This window comes from Dasypus novemcinctus, chromosome 4 (genome assembly GCF_030445035.2).
Source record: "Dasypus novemcinctus isolate mDasNov1 chromosome 4, mDasNov1.1.hap2, whole genome shotgun sequence".
In the NCBI taxonomy this organism is placed as follows: Eukaryota; Metazoa; Chordata; class Mammalia; order Cingulata; family Dasypodidae; genus Dasypus; species Dasypus novemcinctus.
This window is the reverse complement of record NC_080676.1, coordinates 10,872,287-10,896,079: the sequence shown is the minus strand read 5'-3', so window position 1 is coordinate 10,896,079 and position 23,793 is coordinate 10,872,287. Positions and strand designations below refer to the sequence as shown.

Below are 23,793 nucleotides of genomic sequence, written 5' to 3'. Positions count from 1 at the left end.
AGGGGTAATAAGGAGTAAATGCAAGCTAAGAGTAGGGTTTCTCTCTGGAGTGAAGGGAAAGTTCTAGCAATGGATGGTGGGAGGGTACTGCAACATTGTGAATGTGATTAATCTCACTGAATGGTTTGCTTGGGAAGGATTGGGATGAGATTTATGTTGTATATGTGTTTCCACAATTTAAAAAAAGGAAAGAAAATCAGATAGTGACAATTAAATGCAATACATGATCCTGGATGGGATCTATGATTGGAGAAGAAAAGGCTCAAAAGGACATTACTGAAACATAAGAAAAATTGCAATATAGAATGTAAGCTTTATAACATTTTTAAGTATCTTGATATACAAATTACTTGATAACTGCTCTTAAAGTGATTACGTAGTGAAAATCATTTTTTGTAGGAAATGTACATGGAAGTATTATGTGTTTAAGGATTATGATGTGTGCAATCATCTCTCAAATGTTCAGAAAATAGGTAGGTAGACAGACAGACAGGTAGACAATAGATAGAATGACACAGCCAAGTTGGCAAAATGTTAAAATTGGTGGATCTGGATATCAGGGGAGGAGGGAATAGGGTAGTTTGTTGGTGTTGTTTGTATTTTCTTAGCAACTGTCTTATAAGTTTGAAACTACTTCAAAATAAAAAGTTTTTAAAAAATGAGTAAGACTGGGAGTAACTATTTGCAAAACATCTATGTGTATAGTATGTATATCTTGAGTACACACACAGCTCTACAACTCAATAATAAAAAGATAAATAACCCAGTTGTTTAAATGGACAAAATATTTGACGGGCCCTTCACAAAGCAAGTCATACAAATAGCTAGTAATCACATGAAGAAGTGCTAAGTGTCATGAGTCATCAGGGAAATGAAATTAAAACCATAATGAGTAACCCCCACTCCACTCCCAGTTTTAAATGGCTAAAACTTACAAAACTGACCATACCAAATATTGACAAGAATATGCAACAATTGGAATTCTTATGCATTGATGGTGGAAATAGAAAATAGCATAAGCGCTGAGCTTATCTGCCTGGCAGTTACACATAAAGTTAAATAAACATCAACCCTAGGAACTAGCAGTTCCAGTCTTAGGTATTTATCAAGGCGGGCGTGTGGAATATACTCAGGAATAAAAAGGAACAGACTACTGATACATGCAGCAACATGGAAGAACTTCAAAAACATTATGTTAAGAAAAAGAAGTCATACATACAAAAAAAATACATACTATATATGATTCTATTTATATGAATAGGCAAAATTAATCTTTAGTGAAAGAAAACAGAACAGTTGTTTCATAGTGTGTGGGGAGAGGGAAAGGATTAACTCTAAATGGGCATGAGGGATCTTTCTTGGGTGATGAAAATGTTGGATTATACTTGGATTTATGCAATTGTCCAAAGTCATCAAACTATACTCTTCAGGTCTGTACATTTAACAAAGTAAATTCTGCCTCAATATATTAACAAAAGTGCTCCCTCTTTCTAAAGGAAAAACTTTTTTTATGAAATGGAGAAAAAATGTTTTTCACATCTTATTTTTAGTTAGGTATGTCTGGAAAAGAGTTTCATCAATTAATATTTTGTTGGGGGCAGATTTGGCCCAGTGGTTAGGGCATCCGTTTACCACATGGGAGGTCCGCGGTTCAAACCCCGAGCCTCCTTGACCCTTGTGGAGCTGGCCCATGCACAGTGCAGATTCACGCAAGGAGTGCCCTGCCACGCAGGGGTGTCCCCACGCTGAGGAGCCCCACGCGCAAGGAGTGCACCCCATAAGGAGAGCCGCCCAGTGTGAAAGAAAGTGCAGCCTGCCTAAGAATGGCACCATTCACACAGAGAGCTGACACAACAAGATGACGCAACTAAAAGAAACACAGATTCCAGTGCCGCTGACAACAACAGAAGCGGACAAAGAAGACGCAGCAAATAGACACAGAGAAAAGACAACTGGGATTGGGGGGGGAGGGGAGAAAAATCAATAAATCTTAAAAAAAAAATTAATATTTTGTTTTTCAAGAATACAAGCAGTGATTTTGTATGCTGAGAGAAAAGAGATTGATTCTGTGTGTTGAATTACAGAATTTTAATACATTTACCTCCTTTCTTAATCTTTACATTCAGAAGCGATTGTTGGAAGCCATGGAGTTGTGTAACCACTCCCTCAAAAAAGAAGAAAGGAAAAGAAATCAACATAGTGAATGCCTAATGTGTTGGCATGATAGAGACACAGAGTTTACCTATCCCTCTCCGTGGCCAGAAAAGTTCCCTGCCATAGAACGATGTTGCACAAGGTAATGATATTTGGTAATATTTCAGCAGCAACTAATAGTCTTCCCAGATGGGAATTGAGATGCATGTTTCCTTTTATTAAAGCAAAGAGAAAGATTAACTAGGAATTATAAAATGTTCATATTCCAGTCTGTGTTTAGAACATGAAAGATACGGGAATTTGTGTTATCCTTTTTGCTTTTCTTCATTTAAAAAATTATATATAGTTTTATTTCAAATTAATGGGGGAACCTCTGCTCAGTAACCTTATAGGTATTGCTATGTCTGGACTAATAACAACAGAGAAGCTGGGTTGTCCTGCTCTATATTTTTTTGTCTTATAGAGGAATTATCATTCCTTTCATCAAAAGCAAGATGACTCTTGCAAAATATGCAAGAGAAAGCTGAAAAATTGTGTGTAATATATGAATTTTAAACTCTATGCCTTGATTTATTTCTAGGTACAAAATAATATCTTTAGATGCTTGGCGTATAGATATAAACAAGAACAAAACAACCAAAATTGACCAGAAGGCATTATATTTCTGTGGATTTCCTACCCTGAAACACATCAAACACAAAGTCAGTGACCACTTAGTTCAAAATGTTTTTACTTTATTGGTTGTGAAGTAATTATTGAAAAAGACTGAAACTTTAATTCTCTGAATTCTTTCATAGTATTTTTTGAAGAAAAATGGGGTACAAGTATTCCAGCAAAGTAGTCGTGGAGAAAACATGATGTTGGAAATCTTAATTAATGCAGAATCAGATGAACTTGTAAGTATATTATTTATCATTCATTTATTAGGTGCTTCCTATGCATAAATGTGTTCTAGGTGTTGAGGTGTTTGCCAAAGATGTATAACATATTGTAGCTCCAGAATTTTACAATCTAAATAGGGATAAAGCAGAAAAACATTTACACAAATTAGATAACAGTTCAAGGACATTATGGTTGTGACACAATGAGCCAAAATAATGCTCTAGGAATTTTGCAAAGGAGAATTATGCAAGCTAAAGGTTAAGTACTGACCTGTAGATGAGAAAAGGCTTGAGTCAGGCACTAAAAAAGAGGTTAGGGCAAAGAGGGGAAAAGAAAAGAAAAGGCATTCTAGTTGAAAGGAAAGCATGAGATGGGAATTGTAAAAAATAAATGTGATAGATTTCTTATTCTTTTTAACTTTTTTGTATGTCTGAAATATTTCTTTATACTTTTTCTCTTTTTAGAATAAATGTGATCTATTTAAGGGGAAGGAATCAATACACTTGACTAAAGCAAGTTGTGTTGGGAAATAATATGAGATAAGGTTGAAAGAACAGATTGAGTCCAGATATGGAAGACATAGAATACCAAACTAAGGAGTTAGGACTTTTTTTTTTTTTATTACTCTTATCTTATTATGTCTTGTATTTTCATAAAGATTAATTTGCTGGCAGTATGATAAACTAAATTGTATTCATATAAAAAAAATGGAACAAAGTAGAAAACCTTTAAGTTCAGAGATTATGGTTGTTGAATCATGAGGTGATAAGGATATAAGCTGTGGAAGTGGCAATAGATCTAGATGAACAAGCCAAAAAATTAAAGGACAGGTTTCATCTTTTGTTTAAATGTAAGGAATGAAAAGAGTAGGAAAAATTGAACATGGATCTGTGATATCCAGGTTAGTTAATAGAAAATAATTGCTGTTCACTGGAATAGAAGAATTGGAATGGGGGAGTCTCTGGTTTGGATTAATGATAAATAATGATGGCATTTTAAGATGGTAGTAGGACATTCAACTGGAGCTACCCTACCAGCCTTTCTCAAGCAAGGTTCTTTCCACACAACATTTAAGTCCTAATGCCCTAAGTCATCCTTGGTATGTAATGAATTAATTTATCTCTTATATATCTAGAGCTGGTATTAAAACGAATTCTCTCAATTGAGAATTGAGAATATAGTCATTCGAACCATTTTTTGTTTTCTGTGGTTCGGATGAGCATCAATTGAGAAAGAGTACTTATAGACAGTTGAGTACCTAGAGCTAGAACTTGGCGAGAGGTAGAGATTTAAGAGTCATCAATGGGGAAGTAATGTGTTATAAGTCACTGGGGCTCATTTCCCTGGAAGAAAAGGTGCACTGAAGGTTCAAGGTCTTATCATGAAAAAATACCTGCAGTTGTTAAAGGTGGAAAAGGAGCCAGTAGAAGAGACATAATGGTCAGTGAGGTACGAGAGAATGATTCCCAAGCTAAAATAGTATCACAGAAACATGGAACAAGGGCTGTACACTGCCCACAGTTAAGGAAAATAAAAAGTAAAATAAGGTTTGTGAAATTTTCTGTTATGGCATCATTGTTGACCTTTGAGAATTCCACTCCAGTAGATTTGTGGGGGTAGAAGTCCAATACCCAAGGACTAGACTGGGACTAGTTAGGTAGAAAGTAATGGTGGCAGTATCGAACCCTTGGTCAAGAACTTTATCTTGAAAAGAAGGCTAGACTATAGATAGAGAAGAGGCAGCGCTTCACACAAAATCCATATAAAAGAAGGGAAGCAGAGCTAATGGAGAAAGGCAGTCTTAAAGACACTGGAGAGGGAAGGGAAGTTTGTGATAGCAAAAGCCCATGTTGGATAACAAGAGATTTCAGCTAGACCTAAAGGAAGGGATTCATCTGGGATAGTAGGACATCTTTTTCTTAAAAAACTAAAGGAAAGAGTGGGAGAATGAAATTAGAAATAGATGTATAGAAGGGGAAAGGATAAGTGAAGGAACTTAGTTCTAATGTTGAAACTTGTTTTGTTTATCAAAATAGGTATTCCATTCTTTTAGTGTTAACTTTAAGAAATGTATAAATATCAAAATAAAATGTTACTCAAGTCTTAAAATAGTTATCTGTAATTGTTAAAGAAATATTTGAAATAATGATTAAAGATAATGACAGAAAAAAGTGAATGGAAATTTATACTTAAACTTCGGTTTCTACCACAATTTTGTTGTTGTCTAACCTATATGTATAAATTGTATCAGATAATGCAGATTCCATTTAAAACTAGAATTTTCATTAATGATACTAATTCATACAGAATATTCTGTACCATATTTTACAGATTGCAAAAACGTCTATGTATATTACTTTTTCCTTGAATTAACATTGTAACATAGATGTGTTCCTTCTTATAAGAGAAAACTGAGATTCAGTGAGATTAAATTGTTAACGCTCAAGATTCCACAGCTCAAAAGAGGTAGAACCTAAATTTAGACCCATGTCTCCTGGCTTTAAGTCTAATATTCTCTTCATTACACTAACCACAAACTGAAATGAGATCAGAATTCTTAGATTCTGTTCTAAAATATCTGATTATTTGATATGTAGCTTCTTTCCAGACATTCTGCTCGTTTTTATTTGTTTATTTAGTTTTCTCAATTTCCATGGTGAAAATAAGCAATATAATCATGAGTCTAATTAGTAGAATTATAGTATTTTTAATTGGATGGGATTTTGTAAATCAAGTAATCCAACATTATTTCTAAATGGAGGTTGGTAAAGTAACTTGTTCATATTCACACAGCCAGTTAGTGACAGAACTAGGAATCTAGGTTAATTGCTGAACATTATTTCTACTAATATTGGCTATTTATATGGAGAGTAATACATTATAGATTTGTGCTATTCTATTTGATTTTACCAGCTTCTCTCACCAAGTAATTCATTCAGGATTAAAATCAGTGGCCAGTCTTTACTAATGACTGTCAGTTTTCTTGAGAAAGAAAGAAGCAGGGAAACTTCCTGGTGTTTTTACTGGAGGAAAATCCTTTAAGTTGATCATTGTGATTCTCTAATAGAAAAGATTGGTAGAGGGGAAAGTAAACTTGGAAAAGAAGGAAAAAGAAATAGTAATAGAAGTGATAACAGTAATACTAATAGTTCAAATTTATTGATTTCTTATTACTTGCAAGACAGTATCCCAGTTGCCTTTACATGTCAATAATAAATTAAATGGTTAAAATGAAAAGAACAGAAATCCTAGAAAATATAGCAGAAAGAAAAAGAGTTAGCATTGAAGGTACACTTTAGAAAAGAGAAATTAAGAAAGCTAATTGAATCTAAGTAAGTTGGAGTAAGTTGAGAAGAGCAGGTATTGTTTTGGGAATAATTGGTTGAGTATGCAGAGTTTTCTTCCAAGTATAAAATCTTATAGTCTTGGTATTTTATATCTCTATTAATTATTAAGGTGGGTTCTGGTAGATTTTACAGCAGTTTAAACACTTTGGCCAGTTTTTAATTACTTTCTTTTTGCTTTGTGAAGTTTTCTCTTAGACCTGAAAAATGAATGAACTTTTCTGCTTTTACTTTTAAGAGTATAGAAAATGTGGCTTCATCAGTGCTTGGAAAGTCTGTTTTTGTTAATTGGCCTCACCTTGAAGAAGCTAGAGTTGTGGCTGTATCAGATGGAGAAACTAAGTAAGATTTGATTTATAGTTTCTTTACCTTATTTTTCTTTTTGCTACAGGATGGCCTTCATTGATTCATTTTTTTACTGATATAATTATTGTAAAAATATTACACTAGTGAAAATGAAAATCCTCTAATCACACTACTCAAAGTTCAACCACTATTGACAGTTTATTGTATATCCCTTGAGATATTTCAGATGCATATATTATTTTCCTTATTTTCCTTAAGCCTATAAGTCCTAATTCTTTTCTAACAGTGGCTATCATTAAATTATTTAGCAAATATATTTCTTTTCTGACAAAAATTAATAGCATATATATCCTTACCTTTACCATTCTTTTCCCAGGTTTTATTTAAATAGTATATTAATTTTTAATACATAATCTTCTGTTTTTAGAATAACTTCTTAACATTGTGCTCTAGTTCACAATTCTTTTATCAGTGATTATTTAAAAATAAGTTCTTCTTTGTCATTATTATCCCTATTTCATGTAAACCTTGTCTTCCTGATTTCTTGTTCTTTTGTTAATTTTCATGCGGCTAGAATTTTGTTACACCTGTATAGATTAGTTTTGAAGAATTGACATCTTTATTATGTTACAGCTTCCAAACCATGAGCACAGTATATCTCTCCATTTATTTAGATCTCTGATTTCTTTCATCAGTGTTTTCTTTTTCCAGCATACAGCTGTACAAAACTTGCACATTTTGTTAGATTTATACCTATTTAACTTTTTTTGCAGTGATTATAAATGGTATTGTGCTTTGTTTTGTTGGTATTATGTTTTTAATTTCAGTTTTCCCATGTTTGTTGCTACTATATGGAAATACAATTGACTTTTTTAGGCTAATCCTTATATCCTAGGACCTTGCTCAAATTACATTTCTGCCTTTTGTAGAATTCTGGATTTATCTGAGTGTTTTAGTGCCCTATTTGTCCCCTATTTCCTGTAAACTGGAAGTTAGGTATAGTGACTTGATTAGAATTCAGGTTAAACTTTTGACAAGAATACTTTATAGAAAATATAATGCATTAAAATTGCATTTGAGAACATGAAGGGAGAGAACCAGCAAGATGGTGGCAGAGTAAGGAGCTCCTAGAGTCAGCTCCTGCTACAGGGCAGTTAGCAAACACCCAGAGCTCTCTCGAGCTAGCTGAAGCACCTGTCTGGGGGCTTCAGGAGACCAGAAGAGTATCCTGCAACATCCTTGAAGGAATGGAAGAAGGGGACTGCCCACCTGCAGAGAAAACTTGTAAGTGGAGGCTCCATGACCCGAGGCCGGTGCCCATCCTCCACTGGCGGGAGGCACAGGCCACCCCGGGAGCTGTTCCAAGGCTGGAATTGAAAGCTCCTTTTCCCAAAACAGGAGGAAGATGCAATTGGGCACCAATTTCAATTACTGATGAGTAAATTCAGCGGGCTAAAGTATAATCCTGAGAACAGCTAAAGTTTGAGCCTGTCCAAGTCAGAAAGAGGCCAGGAGCCACCATCTTAACTCTGCGCCTGGCATGAGGGGAAGCGGGGCGGACTGAGGATCCCAGTGCTGGTGGGGACTGGCTTCTTTCCATCCAGGTCAGATTGCAGCTCTACCCTAGGTCCCAGTGCCACCTCCAGCAGGTAGGAAGCTGGTGGAACCTGCCCCAGCCTCTCCGGGAAATTACCAGCCAAGACATGGAGGCCAGTGTTTATCCTATTCTGACGGCATAAGCTACCCCAGGAGCTTTTCTGTGGCTGAAATTGGAAGCTCCATTTCCCAAAAACAGGGGAGGAGGAGACAGTTGGCCACTAATTTCGGCTATTGATTACTGGTAGACTCGGCTGGCTAAGATACAACCCTGGAAACAGCTAGGGTGTGAATCTACCCGTCAGAAAGAGGGTGGTGGCCACTATTTTGACTCCACCCCCAGCCTAAGGGGAAGCTGGGCTGACCGAAAGTCACAGTGACTGTAGGAACCAATTTCTTTCACCCAGATCGGCCTGCAGCCCTAGTCTAAGCTTCAGCTTCACTTCTGGCAGAGAGGAGGCTGGTGGGCCCCGCACCAGCCTATCCAGTTAACTTTGGCTGGCACAGATTGAAAATCGGAAGCATACCAGAACAACTGCGGTCATCTTTGACCTGCACTGCATAGATTGCTGCCCACACCTGCAGCTCCATCCCCACCCCAGGCAGGGAAGAAAGGGACTTGAAGCTTCATTAGGCTCTCTGGGCAACTACAATCTAGGCCTGCACAACTTGGATTATTCCACACAGCTGTGACTCTGACCCTACCCCTGGCAAAGGAGAAAGTTGGAAGAAGCTTCAGTGTTCCCAGGTGCAATGAGGGCAGCTTGAGCCTCCACAGCTTACAGCACCAACTACATGCTTCGCTTCTACTGTGCAACAAGCAAGGGAGAAAGGGCAAAAAACCCTAAATTAAAGAAAAAAACTACCTAGAATAAATAGTAAGTCAGATGCAAAGACACCAACAAAAAATTAAAATCCACACCAGAAAACAGGAAGCTATGACCTAGTTAAAGGAACAAGATAAGCCTCCAGATGACATAAAGGAGTTGAGACAACTAATCATAGATGTTCAAATAAATCTCCTTAATAAATTCAGTGAGATGACTAAAGAGATTAAGGATATTAAGAAGACATTAGATGAGCACAAAGAAGAATTTGAAAGCATCATAGAAAAATAGCAGAGCTTATGGGAATGAAAGGTGCAATCGATGAAATTTAAAAAGCATTGGAATCATATAATAGGAGACTTGAGAAAGCAGAAGAAAGGATTGGTGAACTTGAAGAAATGGCCTCTGAAAGTGAACATACCAAAGAACAGATGAAATAAAGAATGGAAAAAATTGAACAAGTTCTCAGGGGACTAAATGACAGCAAAAGGCATGCAAACATACATGTCATGGGTGTCCCAGAAGGAGAAGAGAAGGGAAAAGGGGCTGAAGGAATATTTGAAGAAATAATGGTAGAAAGTTTTCCAACCCTATTGAAGGACATAGATAGCCATGTCCAAGAAACACAATATACTCCCATCAGAAAAAATCTGAATAGACCAACTCTGAGACATATACTCATCAGAATGTCAGAGACCAAAGACAAAGACAGAATTCTGAGAGCAGCAAGGGAAAAGCAAAGCATAACTTTTAGGGGATATCCAATAAGATTAAGTGCTGATTTCTCACCAGAAACCATGGAGGCAAGAAGACAGTGGTCTGATATATTTACGATATTACAAGAGAAAAACTTCCAGCCAAGAATCTTATATCCAGCAACACTGTCCTTCAAAAATGAGGGTGAGATTAGAATATTCACAGATAAACAGAAACTGAGAGAATTTCTAAGCAAGAGACCAGATTTTCAGGAAACACTAAAGGGTGTGCTAGAGCCTGAAAAGAAAAGACAACAGAGAGGGGCCTGGAGGAGAGTCTAGAAATCAAGATTATATCAATAAAAGTAACTAAAATTGTCAAAAGTGATGAAAATAAAATATGACAGATGAAATTCAATAGTTAGGAATAAACTTAACCAATGATGTAAAGCACTTATATTCAGAAAACTGCAACTCAATGATAAAAGAAATTTAAAAAGTCCTTAATTATTGAAAGAACACCCCATGCTCGTGGATTGGAAGACTAAATATCATTAAGATGTCAGTTCTACTCAAATTGATATATAGATTCAATGCAATCCCGATAAAAATTCCACCAGTATTAAAGAAAAAATTGAAAACACGATTATCAAATTTATTTGGAAGGGTAAGGAGTCCTGAGTAGCCAGAAACATCATAAAAAGGAAAAGCAATCCCTCATCTCCGGGCTTTAATTCTTATTACCTTGCAATAGTGATAAAAACAACATGGTACTAGCATAAAGACAGACACAATAGATCAGTGGAACCAGATTGATGGTCCAGAAATAGACCCTCACATGTGTGGTCAAGTGATTCTTGACTAGCCTGTCAAACTCACACAGCTTGGGCAGAACAATCCATTCAACAAATGGTGCTGAAAGAATTGGATATCCATAGCCAAAAGAAGGAAAGAGGACCCCTATCTCATACCTTATCCTAAAATTAACTCAAAATGGATCAAAAACCTAAAAGTAAAAGCAAGACCCATAAAGCTTCTAGAAGAAATTTTAGGAAAATACCTTTGGGACCTGGTGGTAGGTGGTGGATTCTTGAAGGAGATAAGAGGAGGACTGAGTGGACTACTGATGTTTAATGTATGTAGAAGTTTTAATTAGCTTTACTGTAAAAGTGTGGAAATGGAGAGAGTGGATGGTAACACACAGTGAGTAACAGCTATAAATGGGGATGTGACTGAAAGTGATGTCTAGGTATATAAATGCCAATTGACAGAACGCTAGAAAATAATCTAGGAACTGAATATACAGTAAACTAAGAGATGGATGGGAATTGTGGTTGATGGTACAGATGCATGAGTGTCCTTTGTGAGCTAGAGCAAATGTATACAAATGGGAAAAATACAGCTGGAGTGACCTGTGGACTGTGGTTTGTAGTAATATTATAATATTCTTGTGTCTATGCAAAAGTTGTACTGTGTTGGTAATGAGGCAGTATGGAAAATGTGAGACAAATATACACTATGGACATTGTAACAATCAGATGATATTATCTTATCTGTAGCAAATGTCCCAACACAGTGTGGTGTGTTGATGGTGGGGTGTTGTTTGGGAATTCTGCATATGTGCATGATTGTTTTATAAGTTTACAACTTCTGTCATAAAAAATGTATTTAAAAAATAATAATAGGGTGGGTTGGGGGAAAAACACACCAAATGTATGATGAGGACTAAGATTAGTAGTAAGATTTTTACAATATTCTTTCATAATTTCTAACAAACGTCTCACAACAATGCAAGGTGGTGGTAGAGGGTTGATGTATGGGACCCCTGTATGATGTTATGCATGTTTGCTTTGTAAGTTCACAACTTTTACTATACACTTAATTGTTTATGTATGTTCATATATAAATGATAGAAAGATAATAAGATTGATTAGGGGGAAAATACTTTGGTTAGTATTTTGACAATGCTCTTTAATTAGTTACAAAGGTTTAACAACAATTTAAGTTATTGAAGGTAGGGTGAGTTATGAATCTTGTATGATGTTATATATGTTTGCTTTCTAAGTTCACAACTATTATTGTATATTTATGTATGTTTATGTATGAGTGATATACTTCAATAAATTAATTTTTTAAAAATTTCATTTAAAAATTGCATTTGAGGACATTTTTCAAGTTTTATTCTTATTGTATGTTTAATTTCTTAAAAGAAGTTATTTATTTTTGAGGTTGATTGAAAATTTTTAAGTCCCTGTTCTGCAATTTATATTAGCTTGAAAAAAATGTATTTTTTTCTTTTCCTATTATATCATATAGAAACTTTTCTCTTGCAAAACTCATACTACTAGAACTGTCTATTAAACCAGAACTTTTGGGGTAATATAATTTTTATTATATTTTAATTATTATATTTAATATTTAAGGTTTTACTTAGAAGAACCTCCAGGAACACAGAAGCTTTATTTGGGAAGAACAGCCCCACCATCTAAAGTGGTCCATCTTGGAGATAAGGAACAATCTAACTGGACAAAAGAAGTCCAAGGAATTTCAGAACAGTGAGTATCATAACAAGTATTTAATATCATGCAACTAGAAATCTAGTTGAATGCACTCATCCTCTAACTTAATATCACTTAATATAATAGTCACTCTGAATACTGACTACATTTTCACCTAAAGAAAGTAATAAGGGAAGCGGATGTGGCTCAAGCAGTTGGGCTCCCATCTACCATATAGGAGGTCCAGGGTTCAATACCCAGGGCCTCCTGGTGAAGGCAAGCTAGCCTGTGTGGTGAGCTGGCCCATGCAGAGTGCTGGCCCACACAGAGAGCTGGCGCAGCAAGATGACGCAACAAAGAGAGACAGAGGAGAGATAAGAGTTGCAGCATGTCAGGGAGCTGAGGTGGCACTAGAGAGTAATTGCCTCTCTCCCGCTCTGGAAGGTCCCAGGATTGGTTCCTGGAGCCGCCTAATGATATACAAGCAGACACAGAAGAACATACAGTGAATGGACACAGAGAGCAGACAATGGAGGGAAGGGGGAGAAATAAATAAAATCTTAAAAAAAAAAAAAGTAATGAAGTTAAAATAACATCTGATTAGCAGCTCTTGCCCAGTTTGTCACTAAAATATTTCATGAAGTACAGAAAAAAGTGGAAATATTTGATTTCAGTATATTGTCTGAATTTCAGAGTTATTTTCACTAACCATAAGGCCATTGAATTTCTTGGCCCCATGTGAATTAAATGAAAATAGGAAGAAATACCCTCCTTTGCTCTTCACATTTTGTCCCTCCTCAAACTCTCATTTTCCCCTGGGTTCAGAAGTGTGAAGTTTGTCACAACCAAATGTCTAAGAAGCTTGCCTTTCTTGGAATGCTAATTTTTTTTTCAGATGTTAATTTTTAAGTACTCACCAGACTGTTTTGTGTCCCATGCCCCACCCTAACAATACCTTCCTTTATTCATCCAAACCCTAAATTTTCCCCAAGACAAAACAGAATAGTAAAGACTGGCAGTGGCATGTGAAATAGTGTTTTAAATATATTTCCATCTGCTCTCTCATTTAAACTGTAATGGCATCCATTGGTACACTGTTGGGGAATCCAGGAGAATCCACCTCTACAATTTGGGAGACCATAATATCCGCATTCAAAGCTGCACAAATAGGGAAAATATCAAAGACCATGAAAAGCCATCCAGCATAAAAGAAAGAGATAATCATAGTTCTCAAGAGATAGTGGTAGAACATATTTTTGCCTCCCAGCAGGATAAATTAGATGCCCATGTCAGAGCTCATAGCATTCTGATTTTTCCATTTTTAACATATAAACAAAATCATGTAATTATGAATTTATTTGTGTGATTACTTTAGTGGCTCTTTCCTTAGTATATTCCTGGGGGCAGGGAATACTGTTTTTGTTAATATCATCTGATTCTCTGGCTAGTGCCTAGATACTTAGTAAATATTTGTTTGAATGAATAGAGATTGTTTTAGTCAATACTCTTTTGATTGGGAGAAAAAAATAAAAACAAAGAATTTAGTCATCTATTCATATATTCAAAATTATTTATTAATTTCCTGCTAGTAGTGGAAGGTACAGTAGATACCATAATGAATAAAAACATATAGTCCTTACCCTCGTGAAGTTTACAACAGGTAAATGGGAGATCAACATTAACCTCTTGTATGATTATTTTATCAAACTGCAACTATGATCATTGCATTGAAGGAGTGGTTCTCTGAGACCGTATAATAGGTTTGACCTAGAGGGAGAAATTTAGTTTAGTCAGGGAAAACTTCCCTGAAGAAGTGTTGATTAAATTAAGATTTGAATGGGGAGGAGGAGTTAGGAAAATAATGGACAGGAAACATGCTTTAGGATGAGAGAATAGTTAGATATAAGTCCTCAAAGCAGATGGAAAAGCAGTATGTGTAAGGGCCTGATAATGGACTTTGGCAGGAATAGAAAAATTTTAAAATTTTAAATTTTAAAAATAGAAAAAAATAAGAGGAATCCTTGTTAAGGAAGAGGAGTCAACAAAGGAAAGATGCAACCTTAGAGGGAAGATAACATCATGTTACATCATATAAGTAAAATAAAAAGTATTTTGAGAATAAGGAAATAAGCTGTGCCAAGTGTTATGAAGAGTGGTAAGCAAGAGCTATTGTTTTTGTTTGTTTAGGAGGTACTAGGGATTGAACCCAGGCTTTATACTTGAGAAGCAGGCTCTCAACCCCTGAGCTATACTATACCCACTCCCAGCAAGAGCTAGTTTGACTGGGTGATGAGACTAAACATCAGGCTAAATTGGGTCGAAAATGATGGAAACATTAGGAATAAATAACTTCTTCAAAAAGTTTAGCCGTGAAGGGGACAGAGACATCTTGATCCCTTATCCTGTCTATTCTTTCCTTTCTGGATGGGCTGGATCTTCTATGATGGCAGTGAAAGGCAGAGAGAACAGTCAAGGGAGGAGGCTATTCACAAAGAGAATAATTTCTAGTGCCTGTCAGTTTAGGATCTCTTACTTAGCTTCATCATCCAAGAAGGGCCAGACAAGGATATGTGACTTTATCAGCAGACAAGCTTATTTATTCTGGTCACCAGTGGGAAGAAAGATACACATTCTCTCAGACTCTCTTTCTTTACCAGCATATTCTGCCTCATATTATGTCACTTTTTGTCTCCCCTTCCCCTGCCTCCAGGGGCTTCCATAATCCCTCTTTCAAGGTGAAATTCTCAAGATCATCTTTGCTGTACCCCTGAAGTTTACTTTGTGATTTTGACTATTATGCTGTCAATAGCATGAGGCGTGGGTCCAAAGCTTCTGACAAGTAGAAGCAGCGCTTCTGCAAACCATTCCTTGCTCTAAAACAGATTAGTTTTTCCTATTTTTGAATTTTATATAAATTGATTCATTCAGAATGTAACTTTTTGAGTCTGCCTACTTTTGACCACAAATGTGAATCTACAGTCATGTTATTGCGTGTAGTTGTAGTTCATTTATTTCCACTAATGATATTATTCCATAGTATTCAAGCACAATTTATTTACCCATTCTATGATAGACAGATATTTGAAGTTTTTTGCCATTTGGGGCTATTACAGACAATGCTGCTATGAACATTCTATTAATGAGCACATATATATGCATTTCTAGAAGTGGAATTAATGCTTTATAGGGTGTGCCTAAAAGCTTTAGGAGATATTGCCAAAAGATTTTTCAAAGTGGTTATATACAGTTACATTCCACCTACAGTTTATAAGAATTTCTGTTGATTTCCATCTTCACCAATACTTCTTATTGTTGTCTCTTCCATTTTAGCCATTCAGGAATAGTATCTCATTTTGGTTTAATTTGCATTTCTCTGATGACAAAGTCAGACTTTTTTTCACATGTTTATTGACCATTTGATTGGTTTTTGTGAAATGCCTTTTCAAGTCTTTTGTCCTTTTTTTTGCTGTTGATTACCTTTTTCTTATTGATTATTTATTGCTTTTCAGATTGTTTTATTGCCTCATTTCCAATTTCAGGTGAAAGCCTTAAATAATTCACCATGAAATGCAATCATTACTGTAGAATTTTGTCCATATGCTTTATCAGTTTAAGGAAATTTCTTTCTTTTCCTATCCTAGTTGGCTAAGAGTTTTTAGGGTTTTTTATTATCATTAATTGGTGCTAATTTTATCTAACTTTTTTTGCATATGTTAAAGTAATAAGTGGTTTTCTTCTTTTTTTCTTTTACTCCAGTGGATAACATTAATTGAATTTCCAGTATTAACTGACCTCTGAATTCCTGGAACAAATCCCACTTGGTTATGATATATTATCCCCTTTTTATATATAGCTGGATTTGATTTATTCAGTTTGGCTTAGAATAATTGTGTCTATTTTCATAAAAGAGATTGGCCAGTAATTTCCCTTTCTGGTAATGTCCTTGCCAGGCATTGATATCAAGATTACTGGTTAAATAACTTTTGAGTTTAAGTTGTAGACAAAATTGCAGTGAATTTTTAGAAAATGATGTCTGGAATTCAACATCTCTAAAAATTCACTGGAAAACTTAGACATTTCTTGGTAAGACAACATGTCTTATTTCAAACCAACCCTCCCATTGAGAACATCATTATTATCATTATTAAAAGAATGTAAGAAAAATTTTTAAAAGAGAAAATTTAAAAAGAATATAAGCTAGTTTCTGTGGAAGAAGGTGGTCTGCCATGGCACCAGGGGGCAGCAACAAAGTGGCGAGCAGGGAGTTTTTTGGGTGGATGGTGAAGGAGTTTTTCTGTTTGGGTTAAGGAATAAGACTATGAAACAGGAACTGGCATCCTAACCATCCGAATGTAGGGATGTGTCCACAAGGGGCAAGACTTTGCATTTTGAAGAAAGCTGAAGATTCAGCAAAATTATGAGAAATTGCTGTGGCAGGTACAAAACTCAATCCTCACAAGAATCCCATTCACAAGATAGGTACCCAGATTATCTGAAACATCTCTGTTTATAATTGCCAAAGAGAAAAGATTTAGGAAGCAACTTTAAAAAATCGACCAAACTTTGTGAGAAGAACAAGTTAACTAGCCTTTGCCAGAACAAGGTAGCATTGACCAGAATCTTCCAGCAGGATATGTAGCAAAACAGCAAACTCCATTGCTACTTCAAAGAAAAAGAAAAAGAAAACATCAAGTCAAATAGCACAAGAAGAATATTAACAGGTACAAGTTAAGCTTGCTAAGAAACAAGAATTTGAGAGAAGAAAACTAGAGTAGCTAAGAGGCTCTACAATAAGAAGAAAATGGAAATATTCAAAATATTGAGCAAAAATACTAAAAAGGGCCAGCCAAACTTGAATTTACAAATGGAATATCTTCTTCAAAAAATACAAGATTCAACCCTGGAGCCTCCTGGTGATAAAGAAGAGAAAATGTGCCTATGCAGCAAGCCAGTGGCCACACGAGTGCCCATGCAAGTGCTCACGTGGTGAGCCAGTGCCCCATGCAGGTGAGTCACGCAGCAAGATGATGATGCATTGAAAAGAGACAAGGGGAGAATCAAGGTGAAGTGCAGCAGAAACCAGGAACCAAGGTGGCACAATTGACAGGGAACCTCTCTCCCATCAGAGGTCTCCAGGATGGAATCCCAGTGAATCCTAGAGGAGAGAAAATGAGAAGAGAAGACAACACAGACAGCAAAAACAACAGGGAGGGAAGAAAGGAAGGAAGAGAAATAAATAAATAAATCTTAAAAAAAAAAAAAAGAGATAGTAGAGGAAGTGTCTGAGAAAAGCAGATCTGCAAAGAAATGAGAATCAAATTGATAGGTTTTTCATTTGCAGCTTTTAACAAGAGGAAATGGAGCATCTTTTTGAAAAGTCTGGGGAGAAGTTATTTTGTAGTTATAATTACATCTCAAAACTAGCATTCAAGTGTGAAAACAAAATTTAGCTTAATTTGGACATGCAAAGACTGAGAAAGGTTACCATACATTCAGTCTTTCTGAAATATCTGAATATATTCTATTTGAATTATTTTCATATATTTGAATACAAATCATGAAAGAAGAAATCATATGATATCAGAAAAGTGGTTTTTAAAAGGAGCAAAGCTTATAATTAAGTCTAAATTACTATTGATATTATGGTTATCAAGCTAGCAATGTATTAAGAATAATAAAGGAATAATAAAGGGTGACTGATTAGGATCTATTCCATATATAAAGGGGTGATTTAATATTAGGATAGTTAATCCACTACATTAACTGAGTAAAGGGAAAAATTAATAATCATAATGATGATGATAGTAATCAATCATAATGCATTAGTCTGCCAAATGGATGCCAATGCAAAATACCGGAAATCTTTTTGTTTGTATAATTGCAATTTTTTAATTTAATTTTTTTAGGAGGTACCAGGGATTGAACCCAGGACCTTGTACTTGGGAAGCAGGTACTCAAACCACTGAGCTACACCAGCTCCCCTATAATTGGAATTTATTGGGGGTAAAAGCTTACAGTTCCAAAGCCAAATCAAGGCACCAGCAGAAATGTTTTCTCGCCAAAGTCAGTTACTGTTGATCCCAGTGTATTGCCACTGGTGAAGCAAAATGCCCAACATTCCCTCTGGGCTTCTCAGGCTCATAAGCTCTGCTTTCTTCATGATTTCAGTTGCAAGCTGACATAGGGCTTGCTTCTTAGGGTTTCCTCTCTCTCCTAGCATAGGACTTGAGTTTTGCATGTAGATCTTGTAACCTGCCACTTTGCTCAACTTGTTTATTAGTTTCAGGAGCTTTGTCAAAGACATTTCAGAATTTTCTAAATATAAGATCATATCATCTGTGAATAGTGCAAATTTTACTTCCACCTTTCATATTTTGATGCCTTATATTTTAATTTTTCTTGTCTAATTGCTCTATCTAGAACTTTGAGTACAATGTTGAATAACAGTAGTGACAGTGGGCAATCTTGTCTTGTTCCCAAGCTTAGAGTGAAAACTTTCAACCTTTCCCCATTGAATATTATGTTGGCTGTGGGTTTTTTCATATATGCCCTTTATCATATTGAGGAATTTTCCCCCTATTTTAATCTTTTTAAGTGTTTTTATCAAGAAAGGATGCTGAATTTTGTCATATGCCTTTTCTCCATCAATTGAGATGATCATGTGATTTTTTTTCCCCTTCAATTTGTTAAGTGGTGTCTTATGCTAATTGAATTTCTTCTGTTGAACCGCCCTTACATAACAAGAATAAATCCCACTTGGTCATGGTATATAATTCTTTTGATATCTATTCTATTTGGATTCTATTTGCATGTATTTTTTGGAGAATTTTTGCATCTATGTTCATTAGGTAGATTGGTATGTAATTTTCTTTTCTTTTTTTGTAGTATCTCTAGCTGGCTTTGTTATTAGGGTAATGTTGGCTTCATAAAATGTTTTGGGTAATTTTCCCTAGTCTTTAATTTTTTGGAAGAGATTAAACAGGATTGGTGTCATTTCTTCTCAAAATGCTTGGTAGAATTCAACTGTGAAGCCATTGGGTCCTGGACTTCTCTTCTTTGGAAGATTTTGATGACTGATTGAGTCTCTTTAAATGTGATTGGGGGAAGCGGACTTGGCCCAATGGATAGGGCGTCTGCCTACCACATGGGAGGTCCACGGTTCAAACCCCAGCCTCCTTGACCCATGTGGAGCTGGCCCATGCGCAGTGCTGATGTGCACAGGGAGTGCCGTGCCATGCAGGGGTGTCCCCCATGTAGAGGAGCCCCATGCACAAGGAATGTGCCCCTTAAAGAGAGCCGCCCAGCACGAAAGAAAGTGCAGCCTGCCCAAGAATGGCACCACACACACGGAGAGCTGACACAGCAAGATGACACAACAAAAAGAAACACAGATTCCCCATGCCACTGATAAGGATAGAAGCGGTCACAGAAAAACACATAGCGAATGGACACAGGGAACAGACACCCAGGGAGGGGGAGGAGGAGGGAGAAATAAATAAAAAATAAATCTTTTAAAAATAAATAAATAAATAAATAAATGTGATTGGTTTGTTAAGTTCTTATATTTATTATAGCGTCAGTGAAGGTTGTGGGTTTCTAGGAATTTGTCCATTTCATCCAGGAGGTCTACTTTGTTGGCATACAGTTTCTCATAAGATCCTCTTCTGATCGTTTTTATTTCTGTGGGGTCAGTTGTTACTCCCTCCCTCCCCTTTCATTTCTGATTGTATTTATTTGTGTCTTCTCTCTTTTTTTCTTTATTAGTCTAGCTAGGGGTTTGTCAGTGTTATTGATCTTCTCAAAGAACCAGCTTTTGATTTTGTTGATTTTTTTCTCCATTGTTTTTTCATTTTGTTCTCAATTTCATTTATTTCAGCTCTAATCTTTATTATTTCTTTCCTTTTGCTTGCTTAGGGTTTGGTTTGCTCTTGTTTTTCTAGTTTCTCCAGTTGTTCAGTTAGATCTTTGATTTTAGTTCTTCTTTTTTAATATAGGCAGTTAGGGCTATAAACTTCCTTTTCAGCACTGCCTCCACTGTATCCCATAAGTTTTAATATGTTGTATTCTTGTTTTCATTTGTCTCCATATATTTACAAATTTCACTTAACAATTCTTCTTTGATCCACTGATTGTTCAGGGGCGTGTTGGTCAATCTCTACACATTTGTGAATTTTCACTTTTCCTGTCTTATTGATGTCTGGTTTCATTTCATTATGCTCTGAGAAGGCACTTTGTATTATATCAGTCTTTTATATTATTGAGACCTTCCTTGTAACCTAACATGTGGTCTGTCTTGGAGGAACATCTGTGAGTACTTGAGAAGAATGTATAACCTGCTGATTTAGTATACAGTGTTCAACTTCTCTGTTTTCCTTGTTAATCTGTCTAGTTGTTCTATCTATTGATGTGAGTGGTGTGTTGAAGTCTCCAATTATTATTGTAAAGATGTCTATTTCTCCCTTCAGTTTTGCCAGAGTTTGCCTCATGTATTTGGGGGCACCCTGGTTAGGTGAATAGATATTTATGACTATTATATCTTCCTGATGGATTGTCCCTTTTATTAATATATAATGGCCTTCTGTATTTCTTATAACTTTTTCACATTTAAAGTCTGTTTTGTCTGATATTTGTATAGCTACCCCTGCTCTTTTTTTGGTTACGATTTGTGTAAAATATCTTTTTCCAACTGTCATTTTCATTCAGTTTGTATCCTGGGTCTAAGATGAGTCTCCAATAGGCAGCATATGGATGGCTCATATTTTTTTTTTCAATCCATTCTGTCAGCCTGTATCTTTTGACTGGGAAGTTTTATCCATTCACATTCAATCATGTTACTATGAATGCATTATTTACTTCTTCCATTTTATTCTTTGGTTTTCATATGTCATATTATATTTTATCTATCTTTTTACTCTTTTGGTTATCCTTTCAGCTTTTCTTTTTTCTATACTCTCCTCCAAGCCTCTCTCTCATCTTTTTCTTTCAGGCTCTAGGCTTCCTTTAATATTTCCTGTAAAAGTAGATTCTTTTTTACAAACTAACTTAGTTTCTGTTTGTTTGTGAATATTTTATACTTACCTTCATATTTGAAAAACAATTTTGCTGGAGAAAGAATTCTCAGCTGTCAATTTTTCTCGTTCAGTATCCTAATTTTATCATACTACTGTCTTCTTGCCTCCTTGGTTTCTGATGAGAATTCCGTACTAAGTCTTACTGGGCGTCTCTTGTATGTGATGATTTGTTTCTCCCTTGCTGCTTTTAGACTTTTCTCTTTATCATTGATGTTTTATGTCCTTAGTAGTATGTGTCTTGGAGTAGGTCTATTGGATTTATTCTGTTTGGGATATGCTGTGCTTCTTGGACATGTAAATTCATTTCTTCCATGAGTGTTGGGAACTTTTCAGTCAATATTGCCTCAAATACTCTTTCTCCCACTTTTCCCTCATCTTCACTCTGGAACTCCTATGACACATATGATGTGTTATCATTCGACTCACCAAGCCCTTGCTCAATTCTTTCCATTCTTTTCTCTCTTCAATTTTAGCTGATCTGTCTTCCATATCACTTATTCAGTCTGCTGTTGTATGCCTCTAATGTGCTTCTGATCCTACTTGTTTTGTCTTTCATTTCCATGAGCTGTGTAACTTTTCTACTCAGGTTTTCAAATTCTGTTTTTTTTTTTCTTTTCTTTTTTTTGAGATACTGGGGCCAGGGATTGAGCCTGGGACCTCATATGTAGGAATCTGGCACTTAACCACTGAGCCACATCAGCTCCCTTGAGTTTGTTTTTTCATTTGGTTTGTTTCTTTTGTTTTGTTTTGTTTTTACAAGGCAATGGGAACTGAACCCAGGACATCCCATGTGGGAAGCAGGCACTTAACCACTTGAGCCACATCTGCTCCTCCAGTATCTTCTTGATGTCCTTTATCTCTTTAACCGTATTGTTGTCTTTCAGCTTATTAATTTGATTTTGGAAATTTGTATGAATCTTGTTGATTAATTGTCTCAAATCCTGTGTCTCATCTTGCCCTTTGGTATATTCCTTTGCTTGGGCCAATTCTTCCAACCTGGACTGGAAAATTCAGAAGATTAGAATACAGTTAGAGAATAAAGAAACAATAGAGAGAATCAATAAAATCATAAATTGCTTCCCTGAAAAGATCAGTAAAACTGACAAACCTTTAGATAGACTGACAAAGAAAAAAAGAGAGAGGATACTAGAAACTACAAAATCAGAAATGAAATGGGGAACATTATTACCAAGCCCACAGAAATGGGATGCTATGAACAACTGTACACCAACAAATTGGGTAACCTACATGAAATGGTAACCTACAAATTTCTAGAAATACAAACGCTGCCTACACTGAATCAAGAAGAAATGGAATATCTCTAAGATATTAAGTAAATAAATTGAATCAGTCATCAAAACTGCCCAACATCATACATGGGATTGTATAATACAGTGAACCCTATGGTGGACGAAGATTGTGGTTTACAATTCAAATATAAGAATGTTCTTTGAGGGTAATGAAAATACTCATGCAAGGTGTTAATATGAGAGTAGTATATAGAGAAAAAAATACACCTAAAGCAAAGTTGTACTATAGTTATATTTTATTTTTTTATTAAAAAAATTTTTTTTCCTCTCCCCTTCCCCACCCGCCCCTCAGTTGTCTGCTCTCTGTGTCCATTCAGTGTGTGTTCTTCTGTGTCCACTTGTATTTTTGTCAGCGGCACTGGGAATCTAGGTCTCTTTTTGCTGAGTCATCTTGTTGCATCAGCTCTCCATGCATGTGGCGCCACTCCTGGACAGGCTGCACTTTTTCGTGCTGGACGACTCTCTTTACAGGGCACACTCCTTGCACATGGGGCTCCCCTACATAGGGGACACCCCTGCATGGCACGGCACTCCGTGCATCCATCAGCACTGTGCTGGGCCAGCTCATCACATGGGTCAGGAGGCCCTGGGTTTGAACCCTGGACCTCCCATGTGGTGGGCAGATGCTCTATCCATTAAGCCAAATCCGCTTCCCTATAGTTATATTTTAATATTATTTTTACATTCTTGTATCAATTATAACAAAGGTACCACACCAATGGTGTCAACAATAAAAGGGTTATTTGGAAATATTGTCTTTTTTCCTTAGAAAATACTAGATGTCCCAGAAAACAACCAGATTTCCTTGTTAGTGATACTATTTTACTTTGAAGCTTCTCTGAAAGTACATGCTGACAGCTGTAAGTCAAAGCTTCATCTCCAGGGAGGGTGAAAAAGAAGGAGAAGGGGAATGGGGGGGGGGGAGGGCAGGGAGAGGAGAAGGTGGAGAAAGAGAAAGAGGAGGAGGAGGAAGAGGAAGAACTTTACACAAGAAGCAGGGCAAGTATATAGATTATGTTATACCTGTCAATTAACATAACTGTGGTAAAAAGGTAAAGGTGGGACAAGGTTAGGTGTGTCTCGGCAGACAGGGCCTTTTGAATACCTTGA

At 36.1% G+C, this 23,793-nt stretch overlaps 1 protein-coding gene and 1 pseudogene across 6 annotated transcripts in view; both read left to right on the top strand.

The window, feature by feature from the left end:
• XRN1 (5'-3' exoribonuclease 1) overlaps positions 1 to 23,793 on the top strand; it is a 132,523-nt gene that overhangs the window by 37,810 nt on the left and 70,920 nt on the right. For all 6 annotated transcript variants that reach the window (XM_058295101.2, XM_058295102.2, XM_071214556.1 and 3 more), the window contains exons 16-20: positions 2,127 to 2,296; positions 2,735 to 2,855; positions 2,952 to 3,050; positions 6,619 to 6,722; positions 12,228 to 12,359. In XM_058295101.2, coding sequence (XP_058151084.1) covers positions 2,127 to 2,296; positions 2,735 to 2,855; positions 2,952 to 3,050; positions 6,619 to 6,722; positions 12,228 to 12,359 — 626 coding nt within the window. The remainder of the gene's footprint in view (positions 1 to 2,126; positions 2,297 to 2,734; positions 2,856 to 2,951; positions 3,051 to 6,618; positions 6,723 to 12,227; positions 12,360 to 23,793) is intronic.
• Positions 14,018 to 17,434, top strand: LOC139438746 (thyroid transcription factor 1-associated protein 26 pseudogene; annotated as a pseudogene).